Source organism: Limtongia smithiae (genome assembly GCF_038497785.1).
Source record: "Limtongia smithiae strain NRRL Y-17922 unplaced genomic scaffold V1518scaffold_2, whole genome shotgun sequence".
NCBI classification, from domain to species: Eukaryota; Fungi; Ascomycota; class Lipomycetes; order Lipomycetales; family Lipomycetaceae; genus Limtongia; species Limtongia smithiae.
Genome location: NW_027117623.1, coordinates 246,324 through 263,174, shown reverse-complemented (window position 1 = coordinate 263,174; position 16,851 = coordinate 246,324). Strand labels below are relative to the sequence as shown.

General features: G+C 55.1%; 5 protein-coding genes across 5 annotated transcripts; 4 read left to right on the top strand and 1 right to left on the bottom strand.

The window, feature by feature from the left end:
- The first annotated feature begins 31 nt into the window (after positions 1–31).
- V1518DRAFT_411507 (uncharacterized protein) lies at positions 32–622 on the top strand. Its single transcript, XM_066902865.1, has 2 exons — positions 32–371; positions 425–622. Exons 1-2 carry the CDS (start codon positions 162–164, stop codon positions 485–487), a joined length of 273 nt encoding a protein of 90 aa, XP_066761107.1. The 5' UTR covers positions 32–161; the 3' UTR covers positions 488–622.
- Positions 623–1,069: 447 nt separating this feature from the next.
- Positions 1,070–3,195, top strand: V1518DRAFT_425482 (ABC1 family-domain-containing protein; the record flags this gene model as incomplete). The annotated part of the gene is made up of 3 exons (XM_066905920.1): positions 1,070–2,892; positions 2,946–3,090; positions 3,151–3,195. 3 exons carry the CDS (start codon positions 1,070–1,072, stop codon positions 3,193–3,195), a joined length of 2,013 nt encoding a protein of 670 aa, XP_066761106.1.
- Positions 3,196–3,443: 248 nt separating this feature from the next.
- On the bottom strand, positions 3,444–7,447 carry V1518DRAFT_425481 (P-loop containing nucleoside triphosphate hydrolase protein; the record flags this gene model as incomplete). Its single annotated transcript, XM_066905919.1, has 3 exons — positions 3,444–3,620; positions 3,676–6,987; positions 7,040–7,447. The coding sequence occupies 3 exons, from the start codon at positions 7,445–7,447 to the stop codon at positions 3,444–3,446; spliced, it is 3,897 nt and encodes a 1,298-aa protein (XP_066761105.1).
- Positions 7,448–8,602: 1,155 nt separating this feature from the next.
- V1518DRAFT_151193 (P-loop containing nucleoside triphosphate hydrolase protein) lies at positions 8,603–11,037 on the top strand. Its single transcript, XM_066900781.1, has one exon. It carries the CDS (start codon positions 8,730–8,732, stop codon positions 10,821–10,823), a length of 2,094 nt encoding a protein of 697 aa, XP_066761104.1. The 5' UTR covers positions 8,603–8,729; the 3' UTR covers positions 10,824–11,037.
- A 2,395-nt stretch (positions 11,038–13,432) lies between these two features.
- V1518DRAFT_425479 (uncharacterized protein) lies at positions 13,433–16,256 on the top strand (the record flags this gene model as incomplete). The annotated part of the gene is made up of 3 exons (XM_066905918.1): positions 13,433–13,516; positions 13,580–13,594; positions 13,650–16,256. 3 exons carry the CDS (start codon positions 13,433–13,435, stop codon positions 16,254–16,256), a joined length of 2,706 nt encoding a protein of 901 aa, XP_066761103.1.
- Between the last annotated feature and the right edge of the window lie 595 nt (positions 16,257–16,851).

The window sequence follows — 16,851 nt, the reverse complement described above, 5'->3', positions numbered from 1 at the left end:
GGGCATTAAGCGCGGTGATTTGTGCGTATTTATGCCGCAAATTCCCCACAGATGACGACAAATCCCAATTTCCACGTCTCCGTCGCACCACAGCGAAATAGCTTCTCCAACCCCCTCCACCATTGCCAACCTCCCACCATTCTCATACCCTCACAGACAATATGGCCGCTCCGCTACGCCGTATGCGCCCAGATTTACGTCGCACCGCTTTTGTGCGGCCTTGGTACGTGCAGGGCGTTGATATTGCACACCGGCTCACTGTGCTCGTCCTTGTCGGTGGCACTCTATATTACACCGCCTTTGCCTGCCGCATGCTTTATCTCAACAACCAGTATCGGAGAGAGCACTCACTTGAGGAGCGAATTAAGCTGGTATGTGCCTGCATGTTGCAGGCGAGTGGACATCGATGCTTACACTTCTACAGGAGGAAGAACGCCAGCGCGAGATAGCATTAGCAGCCAACCAGTTGCCAGATCCGCCCAAATGATCACACAGACAGACCGACAGATAATATCCCGAAAAGGACAGACAACATCCCTCTCCTGCTTCGCATTCCTCGCCTCTTTGTACATAGTCGCATAATATCATACTATCCGGTACATATAACCTTTGACTATGTGCCCTCTTTTGCGCGGCTCGAGTCGCAGGCGTAGACCTCGAACTCCACATTGATCTGCAGTGGTTCATCAACCACCTCCACCACCACCACAACTACCTTTATTCTCAATGCACAGCTAGTTGCTCGGACGTCTGCACATCGCAGAAGTCCTTCGTATTGCCACATAAACTAATGAATTATCTGCGATTGACCGCGGAATCACCGCGACTGGGTACAGTCCTCCGAGCGGCCCGGGCATCGCGGTCATCAGCGCAGCTGCTACAACTACCAACAGCACCAACTCAAGTTCGTTTTTTGCGACGATATCACGGGATACAACTGCTACAGCGACGAGGATTTACGACATCTCGAACAACCTCGTCGCAACTTCTACGTGTGCGACAACGCAGGCCGGCCACGTTGAGGCTGGCCACGACAGTCGCTGCGACCGCCGCGTCGTCGACGCTGCTAATGTTCATCCTGTCCTCGGCCGCCCCCGTCAAATGCGAGAATGAGTTTCCCTCCCTTGCCGAGGTAGATTCGCATCCTTCCAAGTTCGAGACGCGTGAGCAATTCCTGCTCGCCATGTCCGCTGCTGACAACGAGAGCTACGATGACGATGGTGATTCACGGCCACGAAGGCGAAGGCAGCGGAGGAGTAGGCTACGGATCCCCAGGTCTAACGAAACCAGCAACTTTGCACTACGATGGATTTACCTCCTCGTTGAGGACGTATACGAATCATTCGCGACATGCGTGCGCTTCGTGCACCTCGCGCTGATCTTCGTGCCCGTGGCATCCACCTTACCCGCCGTCTTTTTTGGCTCGCGTTTACCCCCCACAGACCCTTCTGATACCTCATATGAGACCACTGGTGCACTATGGTGGTACCACCTGCTGGTATGGAGCATGGAAGCCGCTGGTCCAACCTTCATCAAGCTCGGCCAGTGGGCAGCGTCGCGAACTGACATATTTCCACACCGCATGTGCGTGGAGATGTCAAAGCTGCACTCGAACGTCAAGGCACACCCTCTCGTCTACACCATAGACGCCATTGAGGACGCATTTCATGGGATGAAGTTCGCCGACATCTTTGACGAGTTCGAGACTAAGCCGCTAGGAATCGGCGCCATTGCGCAGGTATACAAAGCAAAGTTGTCGGCTAAAGTTCTTGATATGATCCCCGCGGCAAACGACCACGGCGAAGATAAAGCCTGGGTCGCGGTGAAAGTACTGCATCCAAAGGTTGAACCGAAGGTGCACCGAGATCTGCACATTATGCATTTCTTCGCCTCCGTGCTCGATTGCGTACCCACCATTGAGTGGCTCTCCCTCCCACAGGAGGTCGAGCAGTTTGGCAACATGATGCGATTACAAATGGATCTCCGCATCGAGTCAACCAACCTTGCCATATTTCAACGCAACTTCGCTGGCCGCCGCACAGGTGAAGGTATACACTTCCCCGTGTCATACTCCGCGATCTTGCCGCGCATGGACTCAAAGCGCGTCTTGATCGAGGAGTACGTTGAGGCGCTCCCCATGGGACAACTTCTCAGTCTACCACCTCAAGGACGCGTGCAGATGGAGACAGAGATCGCAGATATGGGCTTGAATGCGTTTCTCAATATGCTACTCATCGACAACTTTGTCCATGCCGACCTGCATCCGGGAAATATCATGGTTCGATTTATCAAGCCAAACAAGCACGGACATCACAAGCACGCCCGCCATAAGCACGTCCACCCTTCCACAGAAGACTCGGCCTCGTCTGCCCTCTCCCGCTTTTGGTCCTCTCGTGCAATCTCCTTCGATCTCGACGCCACAAATTCCATTACAGAGCGCCTCGCCAAAATAACCTCGCCAGCGGCGTTCCGCGCCGAGCTCTCCGCGTTGGACGAAGCCGGCTTCCGCCCGCAAGTTGTTTTTCTGGACGCAGGCCTTGTGACCGAGCTCAATGCCGTCAACAGACGCAACTTCATTGATCTATTTGCCTCGCTTGCCACTTTTGATGGATATCGTGCCGGTGAGCTTATGGTTGAGCGCTCACGCACGCCCGCCAGCGTTGTGGACGCTGATGTATTTGCACTCAAGATGCAGAGGCTGCTGTTGTCGGTTAAGAGCAAGACGTTTGCGCTTGGGAATATCAAAATCGCCGATGTATTGAATTCGGTGTTGAGTATGGTGCGTAGGCATCACGTTCGCATGGAGGGCGACTTTGTTAACGTTGTCTTGTCCGTCATGTTGCTCGAGGGCATCGGGAGGCAACTAGACCCGAATCTCGACATCTTTAGAAGGTATACTGACTTTCTCGCTTTACACTTGTCACTCATATTAACCAACCAAACAGCTCGCTCCCTATTCTCCGCCGCCTCGGTGCAATGAACTCCATGAACTCTCCCCAAAACATACTTCACGATGAGTCAACGTCCTCCATGCTCAAAGTCTGGGTCGCTCTCGAGGCCCGCGAATTTGTAACCGCCTCCGCACAAGATGTATGTCGCCGTATTTCTCACTCTGTTTCGATTAACACGCTAACCCGCTTTTTTCTACAGATCAACCGCCTCATTCGATACGACCGGCTTTGTCCGAACATTTAAACCTGTCCGCGTATTTGTTTTATTCAATTGGACTTGGTTTTGGCGTAACTACCTCTCTGTCTATAGACAAAGTGAATGTGTATAAAACTATCTATATTTGGAATTCCTGCACATACTCCACGCCACATGCGCGCCCCCTGACCGGTGTTACTTCTCCGCCTCAACGTACAACGCTCACAAGCATAAAAAAAGTATATACAAAGAGGAATAATGATGTTAATCTTAACTAGAGTTGTGTAATACCCTGTCTATCTTGCCCGCGAAATCATCTGCTGCTGTTGTTGCTGCCACAGATCGTCTTCTTGTACTTCAAGCATATATACAATACCACGGAATACTCTGTCCATGAGCTCGCGCTCCGTGTCTGCGAGTTCAATTTGCTGAGACTCGGCCGCTGCAAGTTGGTTGAACGTGCGCTGGATGATCTAGCGGGTTGTGTTAATCGTGCACATCAGACCAGAAATCATCAAAGTCACTTACCAAATTGAGCTTCTCACGCAGGTCCAACACCATATCCTTGGCCAACGGCGGGTTCATAGAGTACGGAATCCAGCGATCTACCAGGAGCGTGTCCGCAGCAACGGGGTCGACTGACTTGCTAAACAGCAGTAGTGGCAATTGCGGCACCTTGGTAGTCTGCATCAGCTGCACCTGCGTACCGCCTCCGTCGCGCTTCATCTTCTCGATAAACGAGAATGCCGTACCGAACCGTACTATCGACTCCGGCTTCAGCTGCCCACGGTACCGGCTACCTCCCTCAGTCTGTGGAAAATTCACCGAGCTCGGATGCACAATTGCACTGTTGTCGAGATCTGTGCGCAGCGCGCGTGGTGACACACTCAGCGCAACGTTAGGGTATGTGCCGATGAAAATCAGTGCCTTGAGTACCGCAACGTTCATTGCCGCCGCGTTTAGCTCCGGCGACCCGTACTCGCCTTCATATCGATCCGAGCGCCGGGTGCGAGGAATAATGTGACGTTGCTCCAGGATCTCGAGAATCTGTTCAGCTGTGCTGTCAACGAGGCGTAGTGCACTGCGATGCATAAACATTGAGTTTGCAAAGTCATCAGCAGCCCGTAAGCCTGAGCGTAACTTGACCGCGCGCCACGCACGATACGCGTTCAGAGAGCAAATGACGTCGCTGCCGTCACGCGGCGCAAACGAGCGCTTCGCTTCCAGTGCCTCATCCTGCTGGCCAATCGGCGACAGGAACAGGTCCCGTCCACTCGTGGCCGCCGCGATAATGATCATGGGGTCTAAGCACCGGAACAGCACACCGAAGAGCACCATGCGACCCATAGTCGGTGCGAGAGGGAGCGTCGACAGTAACCGTCCCATAGCGGTGAGTTCGCCCTCGTCAGTCAGCGCGCCAAGGTGCAATAAGGACTCCAACGCGCCTCTAACTGCAATCTGTCCCGGCGGCTGAATGGTGTCCGACAAAAAGTCTTCAATTTGCCCCTCGATTCCAATCGCCTTAGTCTCCAAGCACAGATCCTGCAGATCCGATCGCAAAATTTCCGGCGTCGGGTTCAGCTGCAAGTGGTGCAGCCGTTTCCGGCTATACATACCGTAGTACACGCCATTGCTCACGCGACCTGCGCGACCGGCGCGCTGCTTAAGGTTCGACCGTGATGCCCAGTCAACCATCAGTGTCGTGATGCGCTGCGATTGAATGTACTTGCTCTCGCGCTCTTTTCCACCATCGATAACGTATCGCAGTTCCGGAATCGTGACAGATGTCTCTGCAATGTTTGTCGCGAGAATAATCTTGCGGACACCGCTTGGTAGTTTCTCAAACACTTTCCTCTGCGCGTCCTGGATAGTCGAATGTAAAACGTATAGTCTGTACTTGCTCTCATCTCTCAAGTTATTCTCGCCCTGCATTAACATCTTTTGCAATGCAGTGATATCCGACAGACCGGGTAAAAACACTAGAATCGAGCCTTCTTCTGTACTCTCTGCAACAAGTTTGAAAACAAGCTCGGCGATAACCATATGCGGGATGAAAGAATTCTCCGTCGGGTGCATCATTGTCAACCCACTGTCTCCAAAAACACCCTTCGTAGTCCAGTCGATAGCAGGCTTGTCGGCTTCATCTTCAGCCGCAGCTTTCAGTGCTGGATCTGCAATCTCTTCGCAATTCAGCTCCGTTGAAATGTACCGCTGCATCTGTCTGTCACTTTGGTTGATGATGCTGTCGACTTTAGCCTTTCCCAAGTACTGCAGAACATCTTCGAGATAATTCTCCTCGACCGGAAATGTGCGTCCCGGAATACTGATGAGCGGGCATTTGCCAGTGGTGGATGCAAAATAATTTGCAAATAGCGTCGTATCAACCGTTGCACTCATGAGAATAATCTTCGGGAACTTCTTGGTAGGGTCTGCACGCTTCTCGTTAAGCATACGCTTAAGCAGTACCAGCAAGAAGTCAATAAACAGACTGCGCTCGTGTACCTCATCAATAATGACGTGAGAGATATTATCAAACACGCCTCCGGAAGTGCCATGCAGTTGTCGGAGTAATGTACCAGTCGTCACGAAGTTGATACTGCCGTTGTAACGTGGTGCACGCGAGTCGAAGCGGACTTGGTAGCCCACGCCCATACCGATCGCGTCATTGCGTTCCGCAGCCACACGCTCTGCAACTGACGAAGCAGCAATTCGTCGAGGCTGTGTGACCACGATATTGCACTCTGCGCCGCGATCCTGCATGATCATATCATCAAGAATAATCTGGGGAACCTGCGTCGACTTGCCACTGCCTGTAGCACCGACTACAATACAGACATCATTCTCATTGATAAGAGCAAGCACTTCGTCGCGTTTTTGATTAAGCGGCAGCTCGCTTCGAATTTTGCGCATTTCCTCCATCTTCTGCGACGTCTGATATTCCAGCAAGTAATTCCGTAATTGCTCATTCCGCTGAGCCTGTTCAACCGCATTTAATGACTTCCGCAGCGGAACTCCGTCATTTCGATCGTTCTCCCTGTGAATCTCTTGTGCAATGCTCTCGCCGGGCTTGTACATTCTAATCAAGTTATCCATGTCCTTTCCTGTAGCGCGCATACATCCAATCACGTTGTAATCGAATCGCGCAAAGACTGGGTTCAATTTCTTGAGAATAGTACCGTGACCCTGTCGAAAATCCTTGATAAACCTGTCCCACGCAGCCTGGTCGCGTTGTCTGACAATATAGGCGGACACCATAAAAGCTGCGGTCTTACCGTCTTCTGCCGAGTGCATTCCACGAATTTGTCCGACCAGAGATTCACCAATCAGAACCTTGCCACCGTAACTTTTCCCTTCTTTGAGAGGCTTGTAGACGACTTCCTGGCCCTCCTCTTCGGCCACATACTCGATAAACTGTGCGCAATTGCCTGGACTAAGCTCCGAAAGGTCATGTAGGAATATGCCTTCTTCATTTCTCTCCAGTATGCTCTTCTCCAGCAGCATCTTGAACGCGATGCATGCTGCAAGCTCTGCAGATCGAGCAGACTGCCGCGAAACTGTGACACTGATGTCGCGTGTTGGCCACCTGATAGATACAATTTGGTTGTTCTTCTGGTGCCTGGAGTTAAATTCGGGAAGAGAGCCGTATCGCAAGCAAAGCGCCAGGATGTCGAGCTTAGCGCTCGGATCGCTCTTGAGAAATTCCTCAGGCCAATTCGTAGCAACACAGTCCAAATTACTGTACTTCTCGCAAGGGAGAAAATCTTTCAAAGTGACGCCCGGAATTGCCGAGTCAAGGGCATGCAGAGCTGCTGTATGAAGAATTTCCTTTTTTGTGGTATCCTGCATCATGTTAGTACAAAATCCAGAGAATAACAACACTGTCTGTACTCGCCCTCGCTCCTAACCGGTCGGTGATCACGAATGTAACCGGAGGTAAATTAAATTTGCTAGGAATCGTCACGGCACATTGAATTTCTTTGCTGCCTCTAGACTGCTGAGTCTGAATTGGATATCCAATACATCTGTTGTACAGGGTCGTTCCGTCTGTCACGGGACGGCCGTTGGCGTCGAGCACGCGAAACGGTAGCTCTAGAGATTTGAGCAATGGCAGAACATGATTCTTCATATATGTCCTCTCGGCGTTAACGTCGTCCTTTCCCAATAAGGAAGTATTCTGTTTGGTGTTGTTCTCCTTACTGCGACTTCCGTTGTTGTCTCGCGAGTTCCCGCTGTTGGATCTCTTTCTTGAACCTCTCGATGACCTTGACTTTGAACTGTCCTCGCGGCGTTGAACGGCCATCTCAGATGCATAAGAAGCCACCGAGGAGTGAAAGCTTCTTTGCCCTGGACCATCATGGCGATAGGAGGACGGCGCAGGGCGAGGGGGTCGATATGAATGTGCAGGGGAAGGATGCATGCTCCGCAGACCTGACATTTGGCCGCTACCGACCGAGCCTGCCCGCCATGGCTGATTGGAACGCCACTGCGGGTTGGCCTCATACGACCAATCGTCGTAATTGGGATAATAAGACGACATGAGTGCGGCGAAGGCGCGGACTGGCTTGCCTGCACTAGCGACCCGAGACGGAAGACTCACTGAATTGGTCTGCAAACAGTAAGCCAATAAGAACCTTGAAAAACGCACCCATTGAGCTCCTACTGTACGCTTACCAACTTCCGGACGTTCTGGATGCGCATTTCTGGTCTGCAATGGTCGCTGTACTATGTTGAGCCCAACTAGAAAGAAAAATTAAGCGGCGCCTTGAATTTTTTCGCGTGTCCTAGCGGCTTTCTCCCAGCTGTGGGTTAGGGGTCAGTATATATGCTGTGTGCGCGCGCAATAGCAACGACTACCACGGGACTCGCTGCTGCTGTTGCGCTTGGTTGGTGCGGTTGACGAACAGAATCTGATGACACCTACGATGGTTGTAACCTTGCAAGTTCTTGTTGTACCTGTGTATGAAGAGAACGCAGATTGTGTAGGGAACGTGGATCAAGTGGTAGTCGACACGACTGTGTCGCACGACAATGTCGACAAGCCCTTGACGATCTTCTCCAAGTCACAACTCGAGGACAAACACCCGCCTGGAAATAAAATGGCAAAGAGGCGGTTTAGTTGATGGTTAATCATTTCAGGCGGACGACTCGGCTGGTAAAGACGCGCTGCAATATGCTACAAACCCTACAGCTCTTGGTGAAGTAAGACCAGCAGTGCAAACCAAATTCCAGCTCATGCAAATTAGCGGCACCTCTCCTTTCCGTGTCGCTTGGCAAACAGACGCCCAATACCGCCTTCAGTTTGAACAGACCATGTGCGACATCAACCATATGGTAGTGAAGACTCGGAGCTTGTCGAAGGGATATGATGGTTAAATTGGTATCGGAAGTCCGTCATTCACACTTGAATGGCGGACAGAGAGGCAGGTGTATATGTCCCCACAACAGATGATACCTCACTGTAACCGGCACGGCGAAGAGCGCGCCCGGAAAAATTTCATGTGGTACGGCTTTTTTTCTTTATATCTCTGCATCGACAGCAGCACCTTTGTTGAGCTTCGACCACTGTCTTGTCAATCACAGCGATGTCCAACGATCAGCAAAAGGGACAGTCCTGGGAACAGTCCCAGGACGATTACAACCAGCTGCCGCAGGCAACGAGCAACATGCGAATCTCGAATGGCCAGCAGTCCATGTACGACCAGCGACCGTCGTACCCACCACCGCAAATGCAGTATAACCCGCGCTTCAACAATAACAACAACAATAACAACATACGAAGACAAGGCGGCGCAGTACAGTTCTCACCAAATGCACCGTCGTTCCGGCCGAACATCAATGCCCCTTCTTTCGTCCCGCAGCAACCGCAGTATGTTCCTCATCAAGCGCAGTACGTTCCACAGCAGCAGCCATACGTTCCGCAGCAGCAGTATGTACCTCAGCAGCAGTATTACCAGCCGCCAGCACAGCAGCCGACCCCGCTTGTCGTGCCCGCCGCGATCGGTCCAAAGGCCACGACTAGTGCGTCCGGTGCTAAGGTGTTGAAGATTGGTGGAGGCCCAGAGCCCAAGCCAGCGACTCCTAATGCGGCTCCCGCTGCATCTAAGGTGCTCAAGATCGTGTCTGATGCGAAGCCCCCCGCGGCTACGCCCGCAGCGTCAGCACCGGCGCTTGCGGAGGCCAAGCCTGAGGCTAAGACTGAGGCCGCGACGACACCAGTAGCCGAGGCCAAGCCGGAGGGGAGGGCTGCAGCTAAGGAGAATGGTGCACCTGCTACGCCATCGAATGGATCTGCAAAGGCGGATGAGTCAAAGGATCTGCGAGCGATTGAGGTCGCTGACGACGCTGACAAGATCGACGATGAGGTCGTGGAGGATCTGTACGGCAAAGAGCACGTGTCGATCATTTTCATGGGCCACGTTGACGCGGGCAAGTCCACCATGGGTGGAAACTTGCTGTATCTGACGGGCACAGTCGACAAGCGTACGATGGAGAAGTACGAGAAGGAGGCAAAGGATGCCGGACGGGAGAACTGGTATCTCTCGTGGGTTCTTGATCTTACGAAGGAGGAACGGTCGAAGGGCAAGACAGTCGAAGTCGGTCGAGGATACTTCGAGACCGAGAAGCGGCGGTACACAATCCTGGATGCACCTGGACACAAGACATACGTGCCGAGCATGATCGGTGGCGCCTCGCAGGCTGATACTGGAATTCTGGTAATTTCAGCTCGCAAGGGCGAGTACGAGACTGGTTTCGAGCGCGGCGGGCAGACCCGGGAGCACGCCGTTCTGGCGAAGAATCAGGGCGTGAACAAGCTGATCATTGCGGTCAACAAGATGGACGATCCCACAGTGAATTGGTCTAAGGAGCGATATGACGAGTGCACGGGCAAGCTGGGGAACTTCTTAAAGTCCATTGGGTACAAGCCCAAGGAGGACGTCGTATTTATGCCGGTGTCGGCCTACTCGGGCGCAAACCTGAAGGACCGGGTGTCAAAGAAGGTGTGCCCGTGGTACGATGGCCCGTCGCTGCTGGAGTACCTTGACAACATGCCCATAGCGACGCGCAATGCGAACGCGCCGTTTATGATGCCAGTCGGTTCGAAGTACAGAGACTTGGGCACAGTCGTCGAGGGCAAGATCGAGTCCGGCCACGCGAAGAAAGGCACATCGCTGCTGCTGATGCCGAACAAGGTGCAGGTCGAAGTGTTGACGATCTACAACGAAACCGAGGCTGAGACGACTGTGGCGGTGTGCGGCGAGCAGGTCAAGCTGCGACTCAAGGGCGTCGAGGAGGAGGACGTGCAGGTCGGCTTCGTGCTTTCGTCGATCGATCACCCGGTCCACACTGTCACTGCTTTCGAGGCCCAGATTGCGATCATCGAGCTCAAGTCGATTTTGTCGGCGGGATTCACATGTGTCATCCACGTGCACACTGCGGTCGAGGAGGTGACCTTTGCCGCGCTCCTCCATAAGCTCGAGAAGGGCACGAACCGGAAGAGCAAGAAACCGCCGGCGTTCGCGACGCGCGGCATGAAGATCATCGCGCGTCTCGAGCTCATGAACACCACGGGGTTCTGTATCGAGCGGTACGAGGACTACCCGCAGCTTGGCCGGTTTACGCTGCGGGACCAGGGCAACACCATTGCTATTGGCAAGGTGACGAAGCTGCTAAACTAAGTTGTTGCTGGTGATGGTCACGTTTGATGTGTCGGGCTTTGACAGGGACGAAGGACAAGCGAGCATGAGCACGATGTGGGAGTCGGAGTCGGAGTATGTGTAGGTAGTGAGTTTGTAGCTTACGCGAGCAAGGAGGACCTGGCAGCCGTGAGTTATATACGAGCAAGACGAGCGTAGTGAGAAAAATATGCTGCAGATTTGAACTTCTTCTTGAAGATATGGGCGCTGCAGTGATATGCGAGCAGGGAACCGCCTACAAGAGATCAGCCTCGTACGCCTCGGCGTAGCCTTGGCTCGACGTGCCCTGAGGCGCAGCGGTGCCCCCCCGCGGCGTTCCGAGAGGGACGCGACGAGAGCAGCGAACTGCAGACGAGCAGAAGAAGAGAACCCAACATGGATCGTGCGGTGCGGGCGACCACGACTGTGTGCTATATGAGGGACGAGCAGGGGAAAGTGGGGGCGGCAGACACAGAACGCGGGGGAGCACCGAGGACGGCGGAGGACGACCGCGGAGAACGGAGAAACAAAGGCGTAGTCGGGGACGGGCGCAGGCGCCGGACGCGCGCGGACAGCGCTCGGTTTAAACCCGGCACTCGACGCGGCAATGCGGACCTGCTGCGGCCTGCACCATTCCAATTCGCAGACCGCACGATGGCAGCGCAACGGAACCTGCTGGGAAGGGCAGAGAAGGTGTGCACGGCCTGCTGCGCATGAATAATGGGCCCCGGGTTTTTGCTCCAGCCTCTCCCCGCGAGCCGCCCCGGAGTGCTTCGGCGCGAAATCTGTCCTAGTCGGAAATCCTTCCCGTTTGGGGTCATGAGCCGGACCCAAGCACGCCGCCGGGATGCGGCGCAGAGAAGGGTAAAATTCCGACGACGGCCTCAGCGGTGACTTGCGAGAAGACGATGGATATAGCAGGCCGGTCCGCCACTGGCCGCGTGTGCGTCCGACAACGACCGCGGCGAGTGTGGCCGAAGAAAATAATTTACCTGTCGCTGGAGTCGGAACTCGGGAGTCCGGAGCATGTTTTCTTGGGGATCCCGGGCGTGGTGGGTCCGCCGTTGCGCTGGGCTGCTGGAAACCAGCGCGGTCCTCTCCTAACTCTGCTTTCTCCGCGCGTGCTCCAGATGGGAAGAAGCCGACCGCCTCGGAGCACTGCAGCCTGCTCACTGTCTTTCGCGGTCCTCTCCTGATCTGTGCTGCTGTCTTCCGGGGCCGGCTGCTCCATCCGCCTTATGCGTCTCCTGTTTGCGACCCCTAGATGGGCCCGGAAGCTGTTGGACCACACTATTTGCGGCATCTTAAGCTTAAGCACGCCTGGGGTGGAATGATCCGCCGAGGAAGCGCGAGCGCAAGTGCACGCACCGTGCGGGCTGAGTAGGCATTGCGGATCTGCCAATTTCCGGATTGACCTGCCGGATGTTCCAGAAGCAGTATGGCTCACTCGCTTCCAGATAGCACCAGCATCCATGCTCAGGCACGTGACTACAGCTTTAGTTCGCCGGCGACCGTTTCCGGGACAGGAGTTCCGGAAACACTGATGCTGCGGTCCGGGCGACCATCCTCGGGGTAAGCACGACAAACATGGCCACCCGCAATGCCGGGGAGCGTTCCGTGCTCGGCCTTCGGGTTAGGGGGGGTGGCCACGGGCCGGGCGGCGACCCGGGGTTGAGTTTGCGGGCGGCGGATCTGCTTCGCGCGCTGCCGCTGCCGCGGTGTGCTGTATTTTGTCCGGCGTCCGCGGGAACACAGGCGGAAGCAAGCTAGAAGACCTGAGATGTAGGGAGCACCTGCGCTTCCGGCCGGCAGTGGAGCTTAATTGCGAGGGAGCCAGGAATCAGCGACGGAGAGAAAAAAGTCGAGCTACGGAGCAGCGGACCCTGGAAGTCCGCGCGTGCCCGGCTGACTTCGATTTGATAGTCAAACCGGCCTTGCGGCTTGCGGTTTGAACTACCCCGCGCCCGTGTGCCAGAACCAGACCAGCAAGGACGCCGGCGCACAGGGAAAGGTAACCGCACGCACGCGTGCGAGACGAGAACGAGTGCGGGAACGTCCTGCGACACCGGCTCGTCGAGTCGAGATTCCAGTGCTCTCTGAAGGCGAGGACTCGTTATTCTCGGCGAGCAGCCGCAGCGCAAGTGCACCGCTGCGGCCTGCGGGCGGTGGCTCGTCGCCCACAGGGCCGCAGTAAGCAGGGCAACGACGCCCAGGAGCCCGCGAAGCTGAGGCCCGGTTCCGCGGTTTGGTGCCCGTTCGCGCATGCTGCTGTCCGGAGAGGCATCCGCCCCGACAACCGACCTTCCAGTCGACAGCGCCCTTCGTGCCTCCCCACCCCACATCTCCCTCATTCCTCCAAACTTCTTCCTTGCTTGCACCTAACTCGACGCCCACTGCGCCGCTTTTCGCCGTCAACTAGCCGTGCCTGCTTTGCCCCCCCCTCGGTGGCATCTGCCATTCTGTCGTTCGGCAGCCGGTCTCTCTGGTACGACTGTGGTCTTCCCAACACCCTGTCGGCTACGCCGCTGCACCCACGCGCTCTGCTTCATCGCCCGTCCGTCCTCCTCCTGGCTTCGACAACTCCCCCCCCGGCCGCCCTTGGCGTCGCGGCCATGAACGTGCAAAAGTCTCCTGCGGCGGCTGACGCTGCAATCACACCGCGCAAGCGCTCGAAGGTGTCCCGGGCTTGTGACGAGGTCTGTTCACTCTGCTTGGGTTTCGGCATCGCGAAATGTTTGCTCACGTTATTTTTTATATAGTGCCGTCGAAAGAAGGTCAGTTCTTGCTTCCCTAAATACATTATACGCCCCGCGCTGACTCTCGTGCCAGATCCGATGTGACGCCACTCTTGAAAGCGGCTCTGAGCGCTGCTCATCGTGCCGGCGTGTCGGCGAGAAATGCTCGTTCAGTCGAATTCCCATGAAGCGCGGCCCTAGCAAGGGATACATCAAGGAGCTGGAGGACCGGCTCAACACGCTCGAGAATTCAATCTCGTCCGTTGATAGCCCTGCCGTCGTCGGCCACACTGTGCACCCATCAGGCAATCCACTGCCGCCGCGTCGTCTCTCAGCACTCGCTGGTGACCGTTCGTCGTCGGTGCCCTCGACAGGACGGACCGGGAGCTTTTCGAGCTCAGGATCACCTAATTCGCAGTATTCGAACTCGTACACGATGCTGTACCCGCCTCCTCGCCAGCGCACAGATTCGACTCACTCCTTGCCGATTCCGCCTGGTGGCCAACAGCAACCACAGTCGTCTCACTTACAGCAGTCAATGGACAATCAGCTTATCGAGCAGCGCAAGCGCGCGTTCTCTAGTACGATGGAATTTACTAACGAGCCAATGCGCCACGTTCCGTCTCTGCGTTCGCCGTTCACTCATAGCTCTATGAACTCTATGAACCCCTCTCCCGCAGTGCATTCTGAGCGATTGCCGTCGATAGATACCCTCACGCCAGGGCATGCCGGAAGCAACAATCTTCTACCGCCACTTAACGTGTCCGCTGGATCCGCTACTGTCGTCGACGAGCCGGCGCCGCCGTATATGGCTCCTCCCAATGGTCCGAGCCATTACTGGAAGCCCTCATACGAAGTCACGAATCCGGCCCACCAGCCCGGCCCCGGTAGTGCCAGTCCAAGAGGCTCTTATACGCCGGGTCCACCCCTCCCTGCCATGTCGTCGTATCCCACGCATCCGCCGCCACCACCACCACCACCTTCGCAGCGACTGCCAATGCACCGCCATTCCATCGACACCGGCCTAATCAGCTCGTACGACCGGACTGGCAGTTCTGGCGGCGGCCTTACTGGGTTGCCGGGAAGCGACTTTGGACAGCAGCGTCGGGTGTCGGCTAATTCCTCGCTGTTTCCGTTTTCCTGGGACGATGCCACAATCGACACCTACTACCGCCAGATTCACGTCGTCTTTCCGGTACTTGCTCATTCACGAGCAAAGCTAAGATCAAGGCTCATCAGTACATCATCCCCTATCCGCAGCGCGTGTCTACACGCGTTGTACGCTCTCGTGCAGTCCATGACCGATCCTGCGCGAGGCGAGCAGGATCGGCGGCGCGCGATGCAGTATCTGGCGGATGCGCAGTCTGAAACCGCGCGGCTATCTTTTGCGTCGTCGTTGTTGCTCGTGCAGACAATGATTCTGCTTGCACTCGAAGCTGGTATGCACGGTGCCGCAGGCCTTGAAGGCGGGATGCAATCTCAATCTTATTGGCTCGCGTCTGCACTTGGTCTAGCGCGTTCGCTTCATCTAAACGCAGCGACAAAGAGTACTGACCTCGCACTGCTATATCCCACTACAGCCCAGCCGACGCCGTCGGATGACTCAGATCCTGATTCTGATCTGCGGATAGCAAGACGGTCATACCTCGTCATCGTTCTGCTGGATCGATTGTGCGCGACATCGCTCGCGATGCCGGTTTTGATTGTGATAGACAGCGTGCGTCTGACGTCCGACGACTTGATCACTCTCACGCCCATCCCATATCACCTCTTACGACTGTCAACAGTTTTGGGACACGTGTCAGACGTCTGCGCCACATTCGTTGACGACACGTCACCCGGCACGCGGCACCAGCATCTTGCCAGCCAACTGCGGGGAGAGTTAGAGCGGGTGCGCGAGTCGATCGACGAGCTGTGGGACACAAATCGGATTCTTGAGATTATGTATTTCCACACCAAACTGGTCACTCTCCGACTTGTGCAGATCGCCGATCCGCAGATTTTACTTGGAGTCGCTATCCGAATCACAAGTTCCTGGGTCTCACACGTGCAGCAGCATCGAGATCAACCCGGCCCGTCCTCACCGGCCTCGCAGGACCACAACAACATGACGTACGGACACCAGCAATCGCCGCTCGATCATCACTTTTTGGTACTCTCCGTGGGAACGTTGCTGGACCTTACGGATATTGCGGAGACCAGAGACGAAGCATGGCGAGCGCTGAATATCGTTCTTGACACTTTGCTTTACTTCTCCGGCGAGCCCGGAAGTGACCGCGAGAAGTGGGAGTCCATTGTCCGTCGGGCAATCGAAGTTAAACGTGTGCGCGCGGGATTAGCGTTGTCTGCCGGCAGTAGCGGTCCTGGCGGCCCGCTGGCACTCGACGTCTCTGCTTCAAACGGGCATTCAAGCATACCGCCATCATCTGTGGCGCCGAACGCCTCTAGCGCCTCGTCAACCACGTCGTCTGCAGGCTCATCCACGACGCTAACATCCGCGTCGTCGTCCTCGGCTGTCGCTGGCGACGCTCCCGCGCAATCCGGACTGGAGCGGTTAGCTGCTATCGCGGTCGATGAGAGCAATATCAGCGGTAGCAGCAGCAGCGGCAGCAGCATCAGCGGTGCATCGACAAAGGGGATATTAGTCGCGGAAACAATCAAATTACGCCGGGTCGGATACCTTTCATATCTCGCGTACTGATCGTCCCGCCCTGTGTATTCCTACTGGCATTTTGTCGTGTGTTTGATTTTTTGGTTTTGTAGCGTATTGGCGGGGGAGGGGTGTACTCTATATATTGCTGCCGTGTACCTGTATTTTGCCTCGGTCTCTGTGTTCACATGATGTGCGTTTTGGGTAAATGTTTTCTAATCACGGGGTAACTTGTGCGGGTGTTCGCGTTGTCTGTAAGAAGTGCTTTCGTTTTATAAAAAGTAGTTTTGCAATACTTTTCAGCACAAGTTAGTTTTATATAAATATTATGACCAATGTAATTTGAACTGACTCGGGTTTGTGGAGCGACATGCAGTATCGGGGCTACGCGACGTTGTTGTCGTTGTGTCGCGTCGCATCGCGTCGTCAAGCGCAGTGGGCTCGGCGGGATTCACGTGCCCAGGCCATTTTTGAACCGCGTTTAAAGAACCCAGCCGCGACAATGATACAAGCAACTCATCCTGCAAGCGAGATGACCATGGCGGAGACTGGGGGAGGAGCTTGCACTTGACAATACTTTGTTATATGCTACTCCAGCGCGTGTGACGCCTGGCACTGCGGTGCTATATTAACTGGTTAAACGAGA